This window comes from Amphiprion ocellaris, chromosome 4 (assembly GCF_022539595.1).
Source record: "Amphiprion ocellaris isolate individual 3 ecotype Okinawa chromosome 4, ASM2253959v1, whole genome shotgun sequence".
NCBI lineage: Eukaryota > Metazoa > Chordata > Actinopteri > Pomacentridae > Amphiprion > Amphiprion ocellaris.
In genome coordinates, this window is record NC_072769.1 from 20896321 (window position 1) to 20920571 (window position 24251).

General features: G+C 38.6%; 1 protein-coding gene and 1 long non-coding RNA gene across 5 annotated transcripts in view; one reads left to right on the forward strand and one right to left on the reverse strand.

Moving 5' to 3' along the window:
* The window catches only part of sh3gl2a (SH3 domain containing GRB2 like 2a, endophilin A1), a 54495-nt gene extending 47399 nt beyond the window's left edge, over nucleotides 1-7096 (forward strand). The window contains exons 8-13 of one of the 4 annotated variants that reach the window (XM_055009900.1): nucleotides 33-148; nucleotides 1553-1567; nucleotides 1715-1726; nucleotides 2171-2182; nucleotides 4441-4452; nucleotides 4567-7096. In XM_055009900.1, coding sequence (XP_054865875.1) covers nucleotides 33-148; nucleotides 1553-1567; nucleotides 1715-1726; nucleotides 2171-2182; nucleotides 4441-4452; nucleotides 4567-4763 — 364 coding nt within the window. In that variant the 3' untranslated portion in view covers nucleotides 4764-7096. Of the gene's footprint in view, nucleotides 1-32; nucleotides 149-1552; nucleotides 1568-1714; nucleotides 4453-4566 lie in introns of all 4 variants that reach the window. The other 3 variants (XR_008601428.1, XR_008601429.1, XM_055009899.1) reach the window with 3 other exon arrangements.
* LOC118469236 (uncharacterized) lies at nucleotides 15-21603 on the reverse strand. The gene is made up of 3 exons (XR_008601430.1): nucleotides 18217-21603; nucleotides 16098-16224; nucleotides 15-155 (listed from the first exon to the last, which is right to left on the reverse strand). It is a non-coding gene; the product is annotated as an uncharacterized LOC118469236 (long non-coding RNA).
* Between the last annotated feature and the right edge of the window lie 2648 nt (nucleotides 21604-24251).

Consider the following 24251-nt stretch of genomic DNA (forward strand, 5'->3'; position numbering starts at 1 on the left):
CTGTCTTTGTGCTCTTGTGTTCCTCTTCGCAGGATAAGGGAGACTTCTAACAAACCCAGGAAAGAGTTTACCCCGAAGCCACGTACGTCTCTGGACTTCTCCATCAGCGAGAACCACAATGGAGGCATCCACAGCGCTCGATCTCCAGGTGAGGCCTGGAAAACAAAGCTCAGTGTTCAGAAACACGTCCAGAAACTAGTCCTGCTATCATAATAAAAACACCACTGGTCTAAATCTCACAACTTTCAGTTTATTTGGAGACAAAAAAAATGTGAACTTGTTGCAGTTTTTTCCAGTAAAGGATAGTTTCTGGGCTCGTTTCTTTTCATTTATGAATTTCTTTCTGTTAACACACTTGGTTTTTAATTTTTACTGTAAATTCTCAAATACACACAAGTACTGCTGTGGATAGGTACAAAAAAAAAACAAATAAAGACCAAAGACAAATAGAAGAAACTAACCCAAATCAATTTTGATCAATTTTTACATTTCTAAATATCAAGTCACTGAAATGCAATGTTTCCTATAAGTGTTTCTTTTTTTTGATAAAACTACAAATGGGAATCATTTAAAAAGAGGATGGTCTCTTGCTATGTATGATAGTATATCAATTATTCCTTCATTTAACCCTTAGATGCATAAGTGGGTCAAAAAATGACCCGGTGAGGTCATTTTCTTGCAATATCTTTCCAATGAGAAGTTGTTTTTTTTTTTATATCATTTCATTTTCCAGCTATTCCTCAAAAAACATGTTCCTGACATCACAACATTTAAATGTTTAAATTACCTTTTATACTTTTAAATAAATTGTAGCATTTTTATTACAACCCCAAGCTCTTCATCACTGATAATATCATACAAGAGGTGATGCACAAACTAGGAGGGCAGCAACAGCTGGAGGAAAAATGTCAACAAAATGGATGCTGACATTCTTCTACTGCTGTTCTGTGTAATATTCTTCTTTTTCAATTATCAAAATGTTCAAAATGTGTTATACAGTGAAAAATAAACATATTTGAAACATGAAATCATTGTGTAGACAAAAATAAAATATAGACAATAATACAAATGATTATTTTTAACCAAAATGACAAAAAAAGACAACCCCAGCCCCACATTGATTCTTATATAGGCCATTTTTGACCCACTTATGGAAGAGTTTAGGGTCCAATCACTGGAGCATCTAAGGGTTAAATGAGTAGTTTTGCTGATATTTTTCTAGTATAGCAAAATACAATAAGTGCAAGTTTAGAGACAAGTAGAAATACTCAACAACACAGAATTTACATTAGCATCCCATCAAAGAATATGAGGAAAAACATGTTTTTATAGAAAAGAGGGAACTCCCCATTTCAGAGCAAAGCAATAAAACATATTTGAGAGTTTACAGTGCGTTTATTGTGTTTGCTAATTTTATCTTTCTTTTCTCAGCCTTTTCCCCCAACATTTATTACCAGTTTTTACCTGCTACTACTGATCAAATGTACCAGAACAAACCAATACAACTCTGCACTCTTCTCTTTCCCGCTATGATTTCTGTTTGTTCTTTTAGGTGCCAGGTCTCCAGGTGAGCCAGGTCAAACTTGTGCTTCTTTTCTGTTTGTTGTTTCTACATCTGTGCGCTCATGAAACCATTTCATTTACACTGAAAACTATACTTCTACTTCTTTCCTCCCCGCCTCCCTTCGTGTTGTTTCCTCCTCCCTCTTTGCAGCAAGGTCTCCAGGTGAGACAAAAGTGAATCCCGGAGAGATACAACAATATCTCTTCATATTTTCCCTCACATCCATTTCTTTTTCATTTATTTTTGTTATAAGAAAACTGTTGTTCTTAAATGATCCAAACCAACAAAGAGCAGAAAATCAAGTGCCGTCTGCTTGCCTCACAAAGAATCTAAAAAAGCTGAGTGGCGGACGAGCATTTGCTGTTTCTGCTGTGTTCTCTCGTCGGTTTTCTGATCTGCCTTATCCTCCTGTTTCTTTGTCCGTCTGCTCCTCCGCCTCTCTTTCAATTTGTCGTCCAGCTTCCTCTCGCTGTCTCGTTTACTGACCTCATCATTTCTGCGCCTTCTGTGCTCGTCCATCACTTCTTTTTTTTCCCATTGACAAAAAAAAAAGCTGGTTACTAAAATTCAATTTTCACCATTTTTTTTCTTCTTTTCTCTTCACAGCAAGATCTCCAGGTGAGCAAGAGTGACTTGGGAAGAGATGCAAAAATCTCTCTGTCACTCTTATTTTTCTCTACATGGACTTTTGAATGTGTGCATTTTTGTTGTCTTCTTTGTGTTTGCAGTGCAGCTTGTCTGCAGTGCTGTCTCTGTCTAACCCGTTTTCTCTTTTATTCATCTTTGTTTTATTGTTACAGAAAGAGTTAAGCATTTTGGGAACTGCCTTTTTTTTTTTTTAAATTTCCAAATATAACTTTCCTGTCTCTATGCTAAATAGGAAGCCAGAAGTATCAGCAGTATCTTTGTGAAGCTGCTGGACAAACGCTCACCTAAAAAAATGCCCTGGTAAAAGAGCGAATTGCAGGTTTTACTCTTGGGTTTGGTTACAGATAAAACAAATACATCCAATTTTACATTTCGATTTGTAGACAGGTAAAACAAATGAGATATAATGTAGTAACTGGTGAGCTTCAGAGGGTCTTTAAGCCACGCTTTGTTACATAAGATAACAAGATAACCAAAGGAAACTTTCATGCCAGACATTGCTCAGAAAAAACAAAATGACAGAACATGAGATTAAATGCAATGCCTGGTAGACAAGTAAAAACAGATCAGTACGATACTTGAATTCAATAAAATACACTACCGTTCAAAAGTTTGGGGTCACGCAGACAAATTCATGTTTTCCATGAAAACTCACACTTTTATTCATGTGCTAACATAACTGTACAAGGGTTTTCTAATCATCAATTAGCCTTTCAACACCATTAGCTAACACAATGTAGCATTAGAACACAGGAGTGATGGATGCTGGAAATGTTCCTCTGTACCTCTATGGAGATATTCCATTAAAAATCAGCTGTTTCCAGCTAGAATAGTCATTTACCACATTAACAATGTCTAGACTGGATTTCTGATTCATTTAATGTTATCTTCATTGAAAAAAATGCTTTTCTTTCAAAAATAAGGACATTTCTAAGTGACCCCAAACTTTTTAACGGTAGTGTAGGTAAGTTAATGTTGAGATAATTTAGCGAAAATAAAAGAAAATTATATTTGAAACCATTTTCCATAAGGATAAATCTTACATTTGCATCACTTGTACAAATACATATTCAGGTGAAATGTTGCCTTTGGCTCTCTGGGGCGTGTAAACAGCTCATTACTGCCCCCAAAGGCTGCACTTTTTAGGGGGTAGTTTTGCCAACCACAAAGGGCAACAAGAAAAGCCCCCAGAGAGCGCAATACTCTGTGAAGGCTGCTCAGTCGTTGTATCGTTTCTGTATCATCACAGATAAGTCCTGATAAGTCCGCAGCAGTGCAATTGTAGTGGGATTGCAATCATGTGATCATCAGCAGGCAGCTGACGTACTGTTCACTTGTTGTCATAGTTACGGTGACGCCGTGCCGCTGTCTCGCAATGATACAGAAATCTTTAACAAATTCATGGATCCAGACTATAAAGGTATGTGTCCACTGGATCCGTTTTTCCTGCATGTCAACGCGTCGCATCCGAAAATCGCCTGCTTGGTGGGCGGTCACTAGTGGGCCACTACCGGTCACATGACAGCGCTTTCAGCTGGAGTCCGGTAGATGCATCGGACCAACATCGCAGCTCGGTCGCAAATTTTCTCTTTTATTTTGAAAACACTTTAGCGAAAAGTATTTCTGAAAGCATATAAAGTGAGAAATACGCTGTGTAATTGTTGAATCTGTCCTTGTTTTAGTTCAATGGCGTTTGACGAAAGTTTTGTGATGCGTTGGACCTCCGCACTTCGAATTTGCACAAAGTAGAAGTCGAATCTACTTTATGTAAATGAGTTCTGGGGAGACGCACTGGATTGCAGCTCGAAACGCACCGCAACGGAACCAGCATAACGCATTTCACATAGACAATGAATGGGATGCGGGTACTATAAGCTGCATCACTGCCAAAATCTAATCACTTGGTCCTTGTGTCATTTCTGACCTTCCCTGAAAATTTCATCCAAATTCGTTAGTCCATTTTTGAGCAATGTTGTGAACAGACAGACAGACAAACATACGGCAATTGTCACAAAACTTCGCTGCATTTCTTGGTGGAGTAATAACAAATTTCCACAAATGGCACAGAGGATATGAGATTATTACTCTCATTTAAAGAGAATCCATAAGAGCATTTCCCAAAATACTGAGCTACTCCTTTAAACTCTGCACTCCTCATTATACTTTGCAGTCACTGATGGTTTTGTGTCTCCTTTGCTTTGTCTCCTCCTCTCCTTTCCCTCTTTCAGCCAGGTCTCCAGGTGAGCCTTTCACAAGCTTTTCTTCTGGTCAATATGCTTCTAATCTATATGCTGCATCTTATCTCCTCCCCCTGCCTGTTTCTAACTCTTCTTCTCTTATCTCTCTCCATCCAGCCCCTATGGACCAGCCCTGCTGTCGTGCCCTGTACGACTTCGACCCTGAGAATGAAGGTGAGCTCGGCTTCAAGGAAGGCGATATCATCACCCTCACCAATAAGATCGATGAAAACTGGTACGAGGGGATGCTGCACGGCAACTCAGGCTTTTTCCCCATCAACTATGTGGATATCCTGGTGCCGCTGCCCCACTAGGACGACACGCAACAAACCCTGGCCTCCAGCTCTTCTCCCGCCCCTCCCAGTATTCCCAGTAACCGTTTCCTAAACATTCCTACTAACCACCAGTGCTCCGCTTTGCGGGAGTCAAAACAGCAGCAACACAATAAAGCGAGTGTAGATTTGAACAAGATTGACGATGAATAAAAGTATGCACCAAGTCGAGCATAAAAACTTTTAAAGAAAATGAGGAAAAATCTGCATTTCTATTGTTGCTCTTCCCCCCTTTTATCCCAGGAGGTACCTTCAGGCTTCCATACTCATTTATCTATTTCTGTCCCGGCTTCTGTCTCAGTTTGAGTTGGCTGTCAGTCCGTCATGAGTTTGTCAGAGCAGCTTTGCAAAATCACCACTTTCTCTCATTCACTGTATTTTGTGGAAACCTCTACAGTAGATAGATTTTCTCTCACGTATTATGAACAAAAAAAAGAAAAAAGAAAAAAAAACTTGGTCCATGTGCTTCATGTTTGTTAGACTGTAGGTCAAGCATGGTTTCAAGTGTTTTAACATTTTATCTTATAAGACATATGTTGAGCTGATGTAGTTTTGTTTTAAATAGTCCTCTTTCTAACTGTAGTGGTCCCTCGACATGCTCTGGGGCACTTTCTGCAGAAACTACGTCCTCGTCGTGCCCTAAAAAACTCTGTCCAAAGGAGTTTTGACAAAAGCTGTAAACGGATCCATCAAGCTGACAACAAAGATTACTTGTAGTAGTTTTATTTTTTACATATCAACATGTGCGCGTGATCCTTCATATGTGATTTAGATACCAAAGTTACCTGTTCAAACCTGAGTAAACTGCGACAGAAGGTGTCAGCGATTCTGTTCGATGTGACAGGGTGAAGCTTATAATCTCTAGTTCTTTGGTATTTTATTAGGTGGGGATGAAACTAGTATTCTTAAGTACGTGACATTACATATCTGAGCCAGTGATTAGTGAAGTGACGACATGATTTGCAAAAACACAAGTTGTGAAGTTTAAACTGTTTGAAGTGATGTAAGCAAACTATGGTGCATAAGTTTCAGTCCTCCGACATGTATTTTATCAGCAGTGTGACAAATGGTTGGTGTGTTGTGATATAATAACTTATAGGACTTAACCGCTCAACAGTTTGTTTCTGCAGCTGAAGGCGTCGCTCCTTCTGCTGCATCCCTAATAGTCCTATTAGTATTCTGTACTCTAGCTTTATAAGTATTAAGACAAAACTAGACGTGAGAGCTTTCTATGGAGGACAAAGGAGCGCACAAATGGCTGAGTGGAATGAGATCTCATTTCTTTTTGTCATTGAAATGATGCAACTTACACCGAAAACCCCTTTTCTTTCGTATACTAAAGACAAAAAGCCACCATTTTCCCCTTTTTCCACGTCGTGTCAGACCTCAGAGGAAACTGTTGTACGTGATGTTTATTTTTTTCCCTGACCTGCCATATGCTTGTATGCAAAACTATGTGGGATTGTGCTCCGTCTCTTAGTGATCTACCGATAATCTCAAATCCAGCCCAGTTCTGTGTTTTAGTCGGGTTAGGTGCCGCGGTGCACACGATGTTGACGACGTATTAACCTTTGAGCTAAACAGTCCGCAGAAGCAGCAGCACTGTTTTCTCTCCCATCTTGTAGTAATGTTGTGCGTGTAATCCAGGGGAGGGGTGTGTTTGTGGGTTTGCATACCGTACATGTTATGCACAGGGACGGGGACGCAGAGGACCTCTGATACTGAGGTATTTAAGATCTACTGTCTCTGACAGTGTTCAACATTTAAACAAACAAGGATGTCTCTTTGATCAAAGGACCAATAGAACTACAATAAGCGATGCAAAACCAACCGATGACCCATATTAAGTGTTTTTTTGTTTCAAAGGGAAGCACAACTTTAACAGACGGTCCACTTTGTTGGCTGGAGAGGAATAGCAAAACAGTCAAGAGGTCATGTATTTATTTATTTTTGAAACAATTCCTTCCTTCTTTTTCTCTTTCACTTTTTTTAATGTGTATCTTTGCCCTCAATGAGGACTGTACAGCTTTTTGTTTTGTTTTCACCTTGTGTGTATAGTCCCGCATCGACAGTAACGTATCTTATTTTTGTAAGTGTGACAAAAAGTATACACATACAGTATAGATGTATATATACAGTATATCACCCGGAAGTAATGTGACAGGAGGGATTCTCTGTGCTGCACATGATTGTCTTTGGATTGTTTTTTGTTTTCTCTTATTCTTGCACTGGATTCTAAAACTGTACGCTTGATGTAAAGAAAAAAATGTGAAAAATTAATGTAATTTATTCAAATAAATACCAAGAAACGGTTATTGCTCTGACGACTTTGGATTCGTACGCACGCAGATTTGTTTTCTGGCATCCACAGTTGATTTAAAGTTCACAGTGAAATCATTTTATATCTTACTTAACAGCTATTTTACTTCACTTCACTTCTCGAGCTGCTGTTTTCATTACATGCAGGAGACCCAGCAGGGACTTGGCTCGGCAAATAGAAGATGAAAACTGATGCATTATTCATTCTCCTGCTGGATTCTTTCATGTTGTCTTGTCAGAATCCAAACAGAAAAAATAGGTCAGGTAAGAAAATCTCTTCTGTACGTCCAAGATAAACCAGAATGTCTTAATAATCCGTTTCGAGCAACATTATAAGTCTGGACTGCAGATTCACTCATCTTAAAGGCTCCAAAAGATATTAAACAGCCTGTACGTATGAGTAAGCTGGGATGTGCAATACAAACTTTTACAACCTGTACAAACAAGGAATTATAGTAGAGTTGTTGTAAACACTATAAATCATTTGCTATCAGCAGTGGGAATAAACTTCCTAAAGCTCGCTGCTTAAGTCCAAGTTCTGCAAAATACAACTCCACTATTTCTATTTTATGCAACATTATGCTTTTCTCTGTTACAATTAAGGGGACATTTTGCAATTTATGCATTCATTTGACAGTTCTGGTTAGTTTTTAGATAACGTTTTCAGACGCAGTACAGTAATTATCCAGAATTGGAGGACATTTGGGCTTCAAAATGTTTGAAAAATAAGCCTCTTTTGCAGTTTTCTGCTACATATTCATCAGTAATAGGTAATAAACTATCAAATGCTTGATTGGCTCAGCTTACACATCAATGGTACCATTTTTATTCCATGTTTTATTTGTTGTTTGCTAACCCTACTCTAATCACAGTAACAGGGTTGCTAATCCATGCTAATGTTAGCTTTTTCTCAGGAGTAGAAGCTAGATATTTATAAGATAAGATGAGATAATCCTTTGTTGCTCCCCACGCCAGGGGAAATTCACATTGCAACAATGTTTTTACAGCAGAAGCAAACGTATGTATAATAATAACAACAATAATATGTACAATATGTACAAGGATGAAAATGAATAAATACAGTATTAACACACTTTAGACAAACAGTAATATATAATATTATATATTATATATATTGAACTAGCTGCTACTTATTTTATTTTATTTAGCCTTTATTTAACCAGGTCGGTCCCGTTCAGATATAATGACCTCTTTTTCAAGGGAAGCCTGGCCAAGACAGCAGCCAGAGAAACATTAAAAGTGCAACAATTAAAAACAGAAAACACTAACTCACTCAACGAAATAAATAAAATGCATGCCAGATATAAACAGGGGATTAAGAATTTACATTACAGCAACAACAAGTGTGAAAAGTAGCTGCTGCAAGATCCTTCATAAGGTTTTTAAAAATTCCAATAGTGGTGAGATCCTTCAGATTCAGTGTCTTCTGCAGTGAGTTCCAGGCAGCAGGTGCTGAATACTTAAAACAGTGTTTCCCTAATTCAGAATGCACCTTTGGCACGTTTAACTAGTATAAATCATTGGAACGTAAGCAGTAATTGTTATGGGTTCTGGAAATGTAATCGCATAAATAACGTGGAAGTAGACCTGCTGACTAAGAGGACAAATTTACTTATCTAAAACAGTAAAGAACAAAGTCAAAATAATTTGTCTTATCCTGATAATATGCATAACAGGGTTGCATGAGGCAGAATGAGACATTCAATGAAGGCTGTCAATGTTATGAAAAATTGAAGAGAGGACATAGCTTTGTTCTACTCATTCTTTTGGAAATCTGTTTGATGATGTTAATTCCAGTGTTTCATGTGATTCAGTGTTTTCTTCTTCTACCAGCTAAATAGGTTATGCTAACAGGGTTGTTGTGGGACACACGTTCCATGTATAATATTTATTATTTAAAATATTATGTTGATTTTGACATTGATGATGAAAAATCCCCACAATTACAAGAGACATCAATGAAAAACATAACACCATAAAAGGAGATTTAAACTTCATTTTAACTGCTTTATTTGAGATTCAATTTGGTCATCAGGGGGGTGGGACAAGAGAAAAATGGCATTTTAGGGGGAACTCCAGACTTATTTGGTATTTTAAAAAAATTTCCAAACATTCTTTTCTCCTAGTTTTTTTTTTAGATTTGGTCTCAGGACAAGTACAATTAAAGAACAACTGCATGTTTTAGTATTTTGGATTATTTGAAATTTGTTGGGTGGGACGTAAAACGTCCTCCAATTCTGGAATGACCTTTATATTGAATGCAGCGCAATGCTGCATATTAACCATTCAGCTGTGTAACAATAGCTCCACTCAGACCAGCCACAGCGTCAAAAATGCAACTTACTCGTGCTGAAATTTGAAGCATTTAGTGCTTGAAGCTATGAGTCAAACCAACGCTGGCCCCCATGCAATGACAGTAGGAAGTTAAAAAACCCACAACAATCTGATAAGTCGGCTCAGGTTGTAACTGAGTGACGGTTGACATCAGTGAAACCTGCAGGTCTCCACCCATTATCTCTCACCACAAGTCAATCTGGCTACACCCTCTCGTCATGCACACATTTAACCCCTATCCTACCTCCACTCTGCTGCACACACACACACACACACACACACGCACACTTCGACACTGATCCTACAGTAACGTCCTGCTGCAGATTAAGTCAGCCTGGTCTTTTGATCAGCATCAGAGCATGTCCATGCCCTCGCTGCCACACACCCTGGGGCCTGTCGCTCCACTGATCACAGCAAATATGGACACAGCCTTCACTTTGTTTGACATGGTGCATGTGAGATCAGCCCACAAACACCTATGCAAACCAAAAGACACAGTAACTGGCACTGTCGTGTGTGTACAGTTGGATATTGTGGATACAGGGCGTCACCTACTAGATGTTGTTGATGAAACTGTGCCAGCTTTCTGTCTGAGCTTCTCTCCCTTTTCTGCTGCTGGGCTGAACCTAAACTAGAAGTGAAGCAACCTCTAGTGGCAGCAAACTTACGGTGCTCTGCAGGGACAGAGGTGAGGTTTTAGAATAAAACTTGGTTTTTTTTGGTTAATTACTGATTAAATTATTATTGTTCTTTTTATATTTGAAGGTAGAAACCAACCAATGCCTGTAAGACAATGACAGAAAGTGTTTACATTTATGCTACTTCATGCTTCCACTTCAAACTTTTTACACTTATTTGATTTTAACAGTTACTAGTTACTTTTCAGACTGAGATTTTATATGAAAAAACACAATTATCCCATTCAAAGTCAGAAATATAAACAGTACAAAATGTATAGATAAGCATAGAAAAAAGAAAACATGTCTTAAAAATATAAACATAAGTAGAAAAATATGAGCTAAAAATATAGAGTACAAAAATATATTTTTAAAAATATAAACATGAGTAGAAAAATATGACCTAAAAATATAAACATGAGTAGAAAAGTACTTTTTTTAAAAAATATAAACATGAGTAAAAAAAAATATTTTTGAAAATATAAACTTAAGTAGAAAAATATTTTTAAAAAATATAAACATCATTAGAAAAATATGATCTAAAAATATAAACATGAGTAAAAAAATATTTTTGAAAATATAAACTTAAGTAGAAAAATATTTTTAAAAAATATAAACATCATTAGAAAAATATGATCTAAAAATATAAACATGAGTAGAAAAATATGACCTAAAAATATAAACATAAATAGGAAAACATGATCTAAAAATATAAACGTTAGTAGAAACTGTGTAAGCATAAATGTAAAATGTGCTTTTCCTAAGAAAATAAAGTGTAATATGCAGTAATAAACAATAATAAGTGTTGTGTTATTAAGTTATTGCATACAGCTTCTTACACATTCACCCAACAGTAATAATAATGCAGTAATAGAATAATTTTTTTATAGTTTAAGTTAAAAAAAATTTCTACATTTGGCCGCGTTGGGTTCTTACAAAGTGTGATGGACATTTTTTCTATTTTCTAACATTCATAGACTAAACAAGTAACTGATTAATAGCGAAAATAATTTTAAAAATCATGATTATTCATGAATAAAATGTTAAGTTGAATCTTGAATTTGTCTGACTTGGCATCTTACTAGCGTTGCAACTGTAATTAGTTTGACAACAAAGCTCTCTTAAATGTTGAGTCAGAGGAAACGCCCATCAAAACACAATTTGGGAAATCCAACATGGTGACAATATGCCATTTCTGCCATGCGTTTCTGTTTTCCTGTATCTTCATCATCATGCATCGTGTATAAAAAAAAACTATTATTAATGTATGATTCATGCATGAGCCTGATTCATCCGCTTTAATAAAGACACCTGCAGGCTGTTCTCGCCTTGATCATTAAACTTCACTCGCTTTAATTCAAAGATCAGGAAAAACTTTCATGCTGTAAAACAAAACAGAACCTAACCATACGGACCCTCTGCTGACAGCAGGCAGCAGCTGCTAGATTTCTTCTTATTATTGTTATTACTCATATTCTTAAGAAGAGGAATAAGCACTAAGACAACTTTATAAATGTTATATTTGTCATTCAGCCCAATTTGATCTCAAGCAACACAAACGAGACAAAAATGACAAAAGCTTGAAACAAAATGACAAAAAAGATACACAAAACAATGAATAAAGCAAAACACAAAATGACAAAAATAAGACAAAGACACAAGTGAGACAGAAAGAAAACACAAAACAACAAAAGCGAGAATTAAAACGACAAAAACATGAGACAAATGACAAAAATCAGACAAAAAAACAAGACAAAATATTACAAAAGAGAGACACAAAACGACAAAACACTTTACAAAGTCATCCCACGGGCCGGACTGGACCCTCTGGTGGGCCGGTTTTGACCCACGGACCGCATGTTTGACACCCCTGATCTGGTCTCTTAAAAATATTCTATTAATTATTATTGTCTTGATTAATTGATCTTCCCCTATTTTGCTGAGTAATCTATTAATTATTTGATTGAAAAATACCACAGGGCTGCCGTTTCAGGTTGCTATTACAAACCCAGAAAATCTGTAAATATCATCTCTTTTTATTTAAAATATTCATATTTCTAATGAAGGGGCTGCACAGTGGCTTGGTGGTTAGTACTGTCGCCTTGCAGCTACAAGATCCCTGGTTCACGTCCCAGCCTTCCTGGGATCTTTCTGCAAGGAGTTTTGCATGTTCTCCCGGTGCATGTGTGAGTTTTCTCCGGGTTCTCCAGCTTCCTCCCACAGTCCAAAAACATGCTGAGGTTAACTGGTGATTCTGAATTGTCCGTAGGTGTGAATATGATTGTTTGTCTGTATATGTAGTCCTGTGATAGACTGGTGACCTGTCCAGGTGTCCCCTGCCTTCACCCTAAGTCATCTGGGATAAACTCCAGCCCCCCACGACCCTAATGAGGATTAACTGCACTGCTTGAGCTGCATAGATAATGGATGGATGTTTCGCATCAAAACCTGAAGCTTATATTACCCACAATGCAAACTGAGCGCTGACCTTTCAGTCAGAGGTTCAGGTGTGATGCTAACAGCAACTAACGTAGTGTTGATCTTCTACTATTAAGCAGCGATCAGATCTGGTAACTTCACTTCTTCCTTTCTCTGCTCACCACCAGAATTTTATCATCTTCAAAATGCCTCTTGTGAAATCTTTCAGAGTAATTCATCAGACTTCAGATGGCTCTGGAGCCTCAACAGGCTTTACACAACCATTTTTCACACATGCAGCAGTGCATAATCAGTCAAATCACTCCTTTGAAATCCGTGGAGTTTCCCCCTGAACGATGGAAAAGATTATCAAAATTGCTGCCGTATCATTTTCTGTCTGAAATAATTAAGGAATTCTTTCATCTCTATCTGTGAGATTTAAAAAAAAAAAACACCTCCTCCTACGCTGCCTCCCTGAATAATCTGTCAGCGGCAAGGAACCACTGACTCAAAGGAACAACACTGGTGGTCACGGCACACGTGGAAAATCTCACATCCAGGCAAACAAAAACATGCTGACTACATGAACTCGTCTGGTCCAGGTAATGTATGTAACATCACCTCTGACACATGCCACACACACACACACAGAGTCATAAACAGCATAGGGCTGAGGAGGACGATGAAGAGGAAGGGGGGAGATGAGAAAAGCAATCCGGTAAAAAGCATTCCTCAGACCCTCTCTCCTGGTGGGTGGCCTGCTTGGATGCTGCAGCAGCTCCTTTTTTTTTTTTTTTTTCAAAAAATACCTCTGCAGCTTTTATGTCTGTCCACCGTTTTAACAGCTGATCAAGCTGTCAGATGATCCTTGATACATGTTTTGAACCATTGATCAGTGGTTTGTTTACCAGCTGAATTTATGGGTCAAATTTCAAATAATCCTTGTACAAAATACTAAAACATGCAGTTGTTTTGTAAATTTACTTGTCCTGAGACCAAATCTAAAAAAAATAGGAGAAAAGAATGTTTGAGAATATTTTTTTAAATACCAAATAAGTCCTGAGTTCCCCCTAAAATGCCATTTATTCCCCTGATGAACAAATGGAATCTCAAATAAAACAGTTACAATGAAATTGAAATCTTTTTTTCATTTATGTCTCTTGTAATTGTGGGAACTTTTTTTTTTTTTTAAATCAACATAATATTTGAAATAATAATTATTATGCATGGAACATGTGTCCCACAACAACCCTGTTAGCATAACCTTTTTAGCTGGTAGAAGAAGAAGAAAACAGTGAATCCTATGAAATGCTGGAATTAACATCATCAAACAGTTTTCCAAAAGAATGAGTGGAGCAAAGCTATGTCCTCTCTTCTGTTTGTCATATTTTCATAACATTGTCAGCCTTGATTGAACGTCTCACTCTATCTCATTATCAGGATCAGACTAATTCTTTTGACTATTTTCCATCAGTCAGTTTGTCCTCTTGGTCAGCAGTAACAGCTAAATATCTAGTTTCTACTCCTGAGAAAAAGCTAACATTAGCATGGATTAGCAACCCTGTTACTGTGATTAGAGTACGGTTAGCAAACAATAAATAAAACATGGAATAAAAATGGTACTACTGAGCTGAGCCAATCAAACCTTTGATAGTTTATACATATTGTTGATGAATATGGAGCAGAAAACTGTAAAAGAGAAGGTTTATTTTTCAAACATTTGGAAGCCCAAATGTCCTCCAATTCTGTGCTTCAGCTGCAGATGAGCCTCCAACCAGAGCGGCTCTTTTTCAGTCTAAGTTTAGAAAGTCGTCCTTTTAGAAATCAAGCTAAACTGGCCCATGTGCATGAGTTGGATTGAGTGATTCATCCAGAGTGTGCGTGTAAAGAGAAGCGATGCCCCGCAGTCAGTGAGCCGCTCAGCTGCAGCTCAGCCATGGCAAGCTTAAACCGGCAGAGCAGCCGACCACTCCATCATATCTGACAGCCTGAATCAGCCGCAGCTCTCAGCGCATGAATGGCAGGATGGATTCTGTGTTCTGGCCAACCCCAAACCACAGCAGACCGCAGACGCATCCACTGAGGCCCCGGGAACAATAGGCATCCGACCTAGTACCACCCACAACCTGCAGAGTGTTACAACAGCCTCTACCTGCCGTCACACTATTTATACCACTGTAAGTAATACTAAAAGGCATTGAAAGAACTTACTGAACACTGGAAAAACTTCATCTCGTCAACACTGCTGCATGACAAAGCAGTTTTCTACTAGCGTTGCTACTAGTAGTACTAGTTAATCAACTCGGCATCTGCAGGTTTCCAAGGAAAACATACACACGACACATTATCTGTTCATCACATCCAAACTATTTCAGTCTAACAGCAGTCCAGGCCTCATCAGGGTTTTAGTTTGTTTATAATAGTTTCAGTTCTGCATAACTGCACTGCTTGAGGTGTTTATAAAATGTACTTTTCCTTTATCAATACAAATTCTATTCTATAAACCCTCGGGGTGGTTGTGTTTTAATATTAACTGCGTATTTTCCTCCTTTTTTATCCTTTTGTAAACAGGATATAAAGTCAAGTCAGGTCAAGTCACTGGTATTTACATAGCACATAAAACAACAACAACAAAAAACAACAGCCACTGCAGCAAAGCGTTTTCCGGTTTAGATGTTATTTATTGTTATAAGACTTCAATAAAATACACAAGAGATGGGACTTTGGGGAAGTTTGTTGCATTTTTATCTGGCCCATTTACTCTCCTACTGTTTATGTCAAAACCATAAAAATATCAATGTTTTTTTTTTTTTAAATCAGGTGTATATTTAATAGAAAATCACTTGGTTTATCTTAGTGAATGCTAACGCTAGTGTACACTGCTGTTCCAAAGTTTGGGGTCACTTAGAAATGTCCTTTTTTTGAAAGAACACCTAAAGAATTTGCAGCTAAGTGTACATTCTACATTACTTTACTTTTAATTTTATTCAAAGTTGAATTACTAAAAGTTTCGGCAAAATCTCCCAGTATCCCAGTGTATATTTATTTGGGATTGTTTTAAATAATAAATGATTTTTTTTTAAAAAACAACAATAAACACTGGAGGATAGTGTGTTAGAAAACAGTGGGCACTTTCAGAATAAAGAAACCAACAAAAGAGTTAAAACTGCAGGGAATTAACAGACACACACGCAAACACACACACTCACACACACTGAGGAGCAGCTGTTAGTGGGAGTGTGCCATTGTGTGTCACTACATGTTTTCCTGTGGCGTTCATACATAGTTTCTCTATTCAGCAGGGAAGCCCAGCTCTCAACACCAGACTGAGGCGGCTAATACCCCTGTCTGTCAGAGGCGCTCAAAGAGCAAGTGATTGGAGATGACAAACGAGGCAGTAAGACAGGTCAGGCAGCTCCATGGCAGCAGCAGCAGCAGCAGCAGCACAGGCAGAGAAAAGAGCAGAGGCGGGACTGAGCCCAGCATGGAAGTGCTAACAGAGGGGAGGTGTTTCATGTGTGTGTTCCTGCATATTTGTTAATCATACCGTGAGGGTCTCTGGGGGTCTGACGCCACACTTGTCTGTCAGGTCTGAGTTTGTTTCCGGCTCTGGAAGCACCTCAAACACCAGCTCTGTCCCCCCTGTGAGGGTCTCTGTCACTCAGGCTTACACACTAGAATTTAAAAGACAGAGAGAAAACATCTGTATTCCTGCAAAGTTCTCGATTTGAAATCCCCAAACAGGAGACGGTAATGATCAACAGTAGTAGAAACTCACTGAAATCTGTGGTAGGCCTCTTCTCACTTAATTGAGCAGTATTTTGATGTCAAATAAGGAGGCTAGAAGTCCTGTGAGGACACTCCATAGCTGCAGTTTCAATATTCTAATTAGGATCAGTGGAAAAGAATGAATGCTGCCAAAACGCTGAAGAAAACTACCACAGCATGATTGTGTTTATCAGGAAATCACACAAAAAACTACATAATTATTCCGTCAAGGAATGTGTAGGAGTTATGAGACGATCGCCGTTGGTTTGTCTGTCTGTCTGTTTGCAACATTACTCAAAAACGGGCTAACAGATTTACATGAAATTTTCAGGGAAGGTCAGGAATGACACAAGGACAAACATACGCCGATCATCACATTACTCCGTCGCATTCCTTGATGGAGTTTAAAAAAAAAATGCTGCATTTCTGACAATGCCATATGGTGGAATGAGCAGCCTTGGTGGAGTACTGCACTCTCCGAGTGCTTTTCGCGTTTATTATGCTTTTTTATATTGCAGTTTGGAGATAAAATTTTATGTGGATGATAAAATTACCCAGATAAAATCAAAATAAAGTAATAATTTATTGACAGTCCACTGGAGATAATCTGCTGCTACTGTATGTAGCTTGAAGAAGTCAGTCTGTCATGGCACTGTGTGGCCAAAATAAAAATGTACTGTACAGTAAAACGGGAGCACTGCAGCTGTTTGTTGGTTTGGATCAAATTCGCTGATTCAGTAGTTTTACAGTGTGCCAATTTTTTCACTTTTTAAAATGTTTGAGTGTAAAAGTCTTCACCACAATTAAAAATATTCTTGACGACACCTACTCATGTTCAAAACCGGAAGCCATCCTGTCGTCCTGCGTATCTCATCCCCATATATTCAGCTTCACCTGCTACAGTTTTCACTTAGTTCAGGTTAATGGTAAAAAAAATAATTCAATCTTTTACTTCCAATTTTATCCCGAAACTTCACTCATTGTGGAAATATTGTGTATCACAGAAGCTTATATGTTATAGAACATTTCCAACAACAAGGTTTAAGATAAGTTAAATTCAATAAATAATCAATCACATTCCATGCCCCCCCCCCCCTTTTTTTTAATTTTTTACTCTTGAATACTGGTTCATATTTTTTCCTCAATGAAGGAACATCCTAGCAAATAAGCAAAATAGACAACACAGTGTATGTTTTTTGGCGAGCAATAACAGCAACAACAAAGACACATGACAAAGTAACACCAATACACTTTTGACCTAAGTTGAGAATAAAAAAAATATATAAATTCAAACATCTATTAAAGAATACTACATCTAATAATATAAAGAAAATATAGTTAATTTAAGCATAAAAGTACAGCAGAGAATTATGCTGTGTAAGTTTTGGAGTAGCACCTGCAGATACAACAATATTGTTAGAGAAAGAAGTCGATGATGGAGATTTATTTCTTATTTAACACAGGACAATAAGCTCACGCTCCACTCCAGCAGGCTATTTATGAAGAGCTGGGAGTTATTTGGCAGCGCTGAGCACATTAACTTCAGTGTTGCTTACTTCTCACCATAAACCCTCCGCAGTGGTTGAGCTTGTAAAAAGGTTTTTTAAAGTGTGAGCCAGAGAGAAGGGCTTTCATGACAAATGGTGCCAGGTTAAGGGCCAGCCGCACAGCATGCAAAACAGCGCAATGGGACAACATTTGGTGTGCAAATCCATCAGTCCATTCAAATGGTGCCCTAAACAAAAAGTTGATACACAAACAAATCAATTAACCTGAGGAGGAGGAGAGGGAAGGGCTGTGGGGTGGGGGAATCAGAATAAGTGACAGAAAAGGTGTTTCATCCGCTCACGTTGGCACAGGATTTAATCAGACGTTTAATATCAGATCAAATGCATTACCTGTGATAATACTGTGACATTAAAGAGTGTCAGGATTTCCCCGTTTGGCGTTAAGGAGGAGTCTCAGTGAGGCAGGCGGTGGAACCAGTCTGCTTCTGGATCTATTCTCCTACTTTAATCCAAGAGACAGTCACACCCATCGCACTGCCATTGTGCAGCTGAAGCCTCTCTATGCATGACAGAGTGTGGGTGCTCGAGTTCATTAACCTGCAAAAGTATACAGCCTCGCTCGCGCACACACACACACACACGCACGCACACACACACACACACACACACACACACACACACACACACACACAGAATAAGCGCTAAAACACAAAGCTGAGCATTAGTTGTGCAGAGTAGTAATAAAATTCTGTCCCATAAGACAGAAACTTTTGAATTTGGATGAAAATCTTCCTGGAAAACAGAAGAAGGCCTGAAATAGAAGGAAAACAGCCGAGCTCATTTATCCAGAAGAGTTTTAGAATTCGGCACCGATTTGAAATCACTTTATCTGGAGGCTATTGAAGAAACTGCAGCTCTCCTCCACTCTGATCTTCATGTTAAATTAATCAGGCTTCAGGCTCACATGCATGTTTTGAGTCTTTTTTTTCTGTAACTTATGCATTTATATCTTCATTTCTGTACTTGCAGATGGAGAGTCAACCTACATCCAGATGACAGTTTCAGTGTCTATGTCAGACATACAAATAAAGCCTTGCTGCTTGTCAAGCTTCATCCTGCTGAATAACACTGTCCTTACATGCTCTTATACAGCAGCACAGGTGGTGTTTTAAACCTAAATCCATGACTGTTTGGGAATGCAATATTTAAACCTCCTTCGTGCCATCTTTCTCTGCACATTTTCAAGGTTCAGTAAAGATTCACCTTTAAAGGGTAACTTTGGTCTATCACAACTTTTATTTTCATAGTCTTAGCTCTCATGACTTCACTGCTGAGATCTGCAAAAAGAGCAACGTTTCCACTCTGTGTTCTGACCTTTGCAAGAACTGGGTGTGTTCAGATGTTCAGACAGCCAGTTATTTAGCTGGATTACAGTTTATAAGTCAGTATATAAGTATATAAAGCACTTTATTAGCAGGTAAAGCCAAATAATCCTTCATTCCACAAGAAACTAAGAACCTGCTCAACTACGGCAAGCACTGCAGGCCAAAACTGAACTAAAAGTTCAATATGTAAGCCCCGCTTTCTGTTTAAAACAGATAGTTTGTGAAATTATGTCACTCTCTGCCTTCATTTTCTCATCCAAATAAGTTGGCTGAGCTGAGGTTGTGTTTGAAACCTGCCTGATCATCCAACAGCTCGTCCAATTCTTTTTTCTCAGATGTCAGCAACTAAGTTAGTAAGCAAAATCTTATTTTAACCACAACTGTTGCCAAAAAACTACAAAAATAAGAAACTCCATGCGTCACATCCCATCGGCTTGATGCATTTGTTTTGTTGGTATTTGGATTACTGATGAGGCTTTTAATCTGTGAACCTTTGGTGACCTCCCTCTGCCTCTCCTTGCTATTCTATAAATGGATAATAACACACACACGGCATATTATGCAAGTTAACAAACCAGCATAAATGGTGAATAGACCATGTCAGCAGCCCCTGGAAGCTAAACAAAGAAAAGGAAAGTATCTTTGCTTTGTGGCAGACTTCCACCTGCAGCTACACAGAGAGAAATCCAGGTGAGTAGGTTTCTGATGAGGGAGATTAGCATTATTGTTCAGCAGCATTTCCTATTCTCTCTGTCTCACTCAGTCGACTGTAATGTTTCCTTAACAGTTGACCCACCTTTAACCTGTTTGTACCCGAGTTCGACGAAGCCCAGAGCGCCTCATTACAAAGCAAAACAACGCACACGCCTCTTATCATCCAACCCGCCAAGTGTCAGGAGGACAAATCGACAATTATCTCATGTACGGCTTCAATTTAAACAGTTTTATAAACAATACTGCTTCAGGGTGGCTGTCTGTGTTTTTAAAAATATATTAATTTACAAATGCTCAGGTTTTACGCTGAAATAACATTCTTCTCCGGGTAATTACAGCAATTATAGTTGGTAGCAGCTCTTCAGATGATTCTGTTCACAAAGGGGAAAGATATGTAGTGTTTGAGCACCTGATTGCTCGCACACAAGATATGACTTGTATTGGCTTTTTGCCTTAAGTACAGATAATCCACACGTGTCAGTGATTGAGGAGGTACAAATCCCACAGTAACAGACACACAGGTGGCACTGGAAAGAAACAGCATACCAGTCTAAATTTCTCTCTCAGCCTTACCTGGCCAATTACCATGCAAGGCTGAGTCAGACGGGCAGCCTCCCTCCGCTCAGCCTGGCTACAGGTATGCGTGAGACTCGCTGCTGCAAAAACACACACACACACACACACACACACACACACACACACACACACACACACACACACACACACACACACACACACACACACACACACACAAGTGGACAGTTCTGCATCACATCCTGTTTGAGTGGTCATGCTCAAGTCTCTCCATCAAGTCATGCGTGAAGATTTTGGTTCCACTGCTGCCATTGCAAGAAGAAAGATGCTTCGTTATTCTGGCACAAATCGCAGCCGCACAGTGTAATCTAAAACAAAAAATAACCAACTCATGACTTCACAAAATATAAGGCTAAGACTTCTTAAAGGTTTCCAATATGATTAAAAAAACATTCAAGGATTTGTTTTCATGGAGAGTCACATAAATATGACTCGTGTCTGTGCAGTGAAGACACAGTTGTGGCTGCAGCTAGTTATCTTAAAATAGCACAAAAACCAAACTAGAAAAGCACTCAGAGAGCACAGTACTCTTCCAAGGCTGTTCATTCCCCCATATGGCATTGTCAAAAATGCATCTTTTTTTTTAAAGAATGCACCATTTGTTTATTAGTTACTGATGATCAGAAATCAACATAGAATGTGGCCATTTAATATAGGTGTACCCACAAACAAAATGACCTTGCTCTGAGCACAGGCATGTGTTATGCATGTGCACTTTATGTACGGATACCTAAATATGTACCAGGCAGTGGGAACTGATGGGACTCAGAAACACCCCCACAATTTAATCAATTGTTCCTTGTATCGTTTCCAACAGATAAGTCCCGATATGTCTGCAGCGGTGGATTTGTAGTAGGATCGCAATCATATGATCGTTAGCAGGCAGCTGATGTAGTGTTCACCTGTTGTCATAGTTACAGTGACACCGTGCCACTATCTCGCAATGATACAGAAATCTTTAACAAATCCGTGGATCCAGATTATAAGCCACATCACTGCCAAAATCTAATCACTTGGTCCTTGTGTCATTTCTGACCTTCCCTGAAAATTTCATCCAAATCTGTTAGTCTGTTTTTGAGTAATGTTGTGAACAGACAGACAGACGGACAGACAAACATACGCTGATCGTCACATAACCCGCCATGTTCCTTGCTGGAGTAATAAAGGAGGGGAAAAGGTTAATCTGTGCAAAGAAATAAAACCCAACTTGTTTGGTGGTACACAGCAACTGCACTTTGCAAAGTGAGTGAATGCACCATTTTTTAGGTTCTATTAAGTTGAGACTTGTTAAAGGGTTACAAGATTTTAAAAAACATTAGGATTAGTTTTTTTGGAGACATGCTTTCTATAGACACATTTGGGGCTGCAGCTGGTGATCTTAACATGGGACAAAAACTAAATAAAGGAGGGGAAACAGTTAATCTGTGCAAAAAAAAGCCCAACCTGTTGAGTGGTATCAAGATATTAGACCACATTTCCCTGCACTGGCCTTCTTCCACTGATTAGCAGATAAATAGAATTTAATTAATGTTTAATTATTCTGGCACAAATCGTAACCACACAGTGTAATCTAAAACAAACAAGATCAACTACTTCATGACTTCTAATAGCAAACAGACATAACTTGTGACAACACTGCAAAGTGAGTGAATGCACCACTCTTTAGGTTCTATAAGGATGAGACTTCTTTAAGGGTTGCAAATGATTTAAAAAAAACATTCAAGAATTAGTTTTTTTTTGGATAGTCAGATAAATACAACTCATGTCTGTGTAGTGAAGAAAATTTTAACTCAAACAATCTGACAAGAAAGCATCACTGTTTGGTTGAACTGATCTCAATAGCTGTGATAAAAAGCTATAAATATGCATCACTTGGCCACAAAGATTAATATGATCCTAGACATTATTGGAATGATTATTTTGGTAAACTGGTATACTACCAATCAAAAGTTTGGACACACCTTCTCATTTAATGGTTTTTCTTTATTTTCATGACTATTGACATTGTAGATTCTCACTGTAACCAAGTTAGGACTAGTGAGGGTCTTCTGGTTTCTTTTAACAAGGAACCGACAACGCCACCTAGGGACTTTCACCCTAAGAATGTTAACAATCCTGCCTCTCAACAGAGGACTTCCCCTACTAAACACAGGTACGTGCACAAATGAATACAGAGACGTGTATAGAAAAATACAATTACAATTTTTATTCTGGTACAAAAATATGTTCAGCACACACACACACACACACACACACACACACACTAATGTTACTATAAATGCAGTTATTAAAACTGACAGTCACACAGGCCCTACGCAGCTATGGAGGGGAGAAACTTGACTACTGAGCCAGAGAACACAGCCACAACAACCTAAGGATAAACACACACATGGGGAGAAAGGAAACTAAACTCGAACCAAGCAAACTGATACAAAACTAGGCAAAACAACTACAAACTAAAAGAAAGAAACAACAAAATAAACAAGCAAAAAGACAAAGCAACAGAGGCAAAACTGTAATGAAACAAAGAAATGTTTAACCACAACCAAGCAACAGAACGATAACAATAAACATAAACAAACATTTTGGTTACCTGGGCTGTCCGACGCTACACACGCATGACACCGCCGATAAGCAGAGACACCGTCAGCAGACTCAGCACTGTAGCCACAGAAGACTGGTCTTAAAAGAAGAAACAATATTAATACAAAATCTAAAGCTTACCAGTGTTTCACGTGCTGCACAGCGTATACCTGTTCAGGAGTATACTGGAACTACGTCCGTCAATCAATTTGAACCCCCTGCTGCAACAGCCAAACCAATCATTAGTTCCCCCACAGCTGTATGGCGTGATGGCTAATCAGCCGGTCACATCACTGAAGGCATCAAAACTATGAACGAACACATGGAATTATGTAGTAAACAAAAAAGTGTGAAATAAGTCAAAACATGTTTTATATTTTAGAGTCTTCAAAATAACCATCACTTGCTTTGATTACTGCTTTGGACACTCGACATTCTCTCCATGAGCTTCATGAAGTAGTCACCTGAAATGGTTTTCCAACAGTCTTGAAGGAGTTTCCAGAGATGCTGAGCATCTGTTGGTCCTTTTTCCTTCACTCTGTGGTCCATCTCATCCCAAACCATCTGGATTGGGTTTAGGTCAGGTGACTGTGGAGGCCAGGTCATCTGACCTAAGCAACACTCCATCACTCTCCTTCTTGGTCAGATAGTCCTTCCACAGCCTGGAGGTGTGTTTGGGGTCATTGTCCTGTTGAAAAATAAATGATGGTCCAACTAAACACAAACCGGATGGGATGGCATGTCACTGCAGGATGCTGTGGTAGCCATGCTGGTTCAGTGTTCCTTCAGTTTGGAATAAATCCACAACAGTGTCACCAGAAAAGCACCCCCACACCATCACACCTCCTCCTCCAAGCACAGATTTCCACTGGTCTAATGTCCATTCCTTGTGTTTCTTGGCCCAAACAAATCTCTTCTGCTTGTTGCTTTTCCTTAGTAGTGGTTTCTTAGCAGCTGTTTGACCATAAAGACCTGATTGGTTCAGTCTCCTCTGAACAGTTGATGTAGAGATGTGTCTGCTACTAGAACTCTGTGTGACATTTATCTGGGCTCTAATCTGAGGTGCCGTTAACTTGTGATTTCTGAGGCTGGTGACTCGGATGAACTTATCCTCAGCAGCAGAGGAGACTCTTGGTCTTCCTTTCCTAG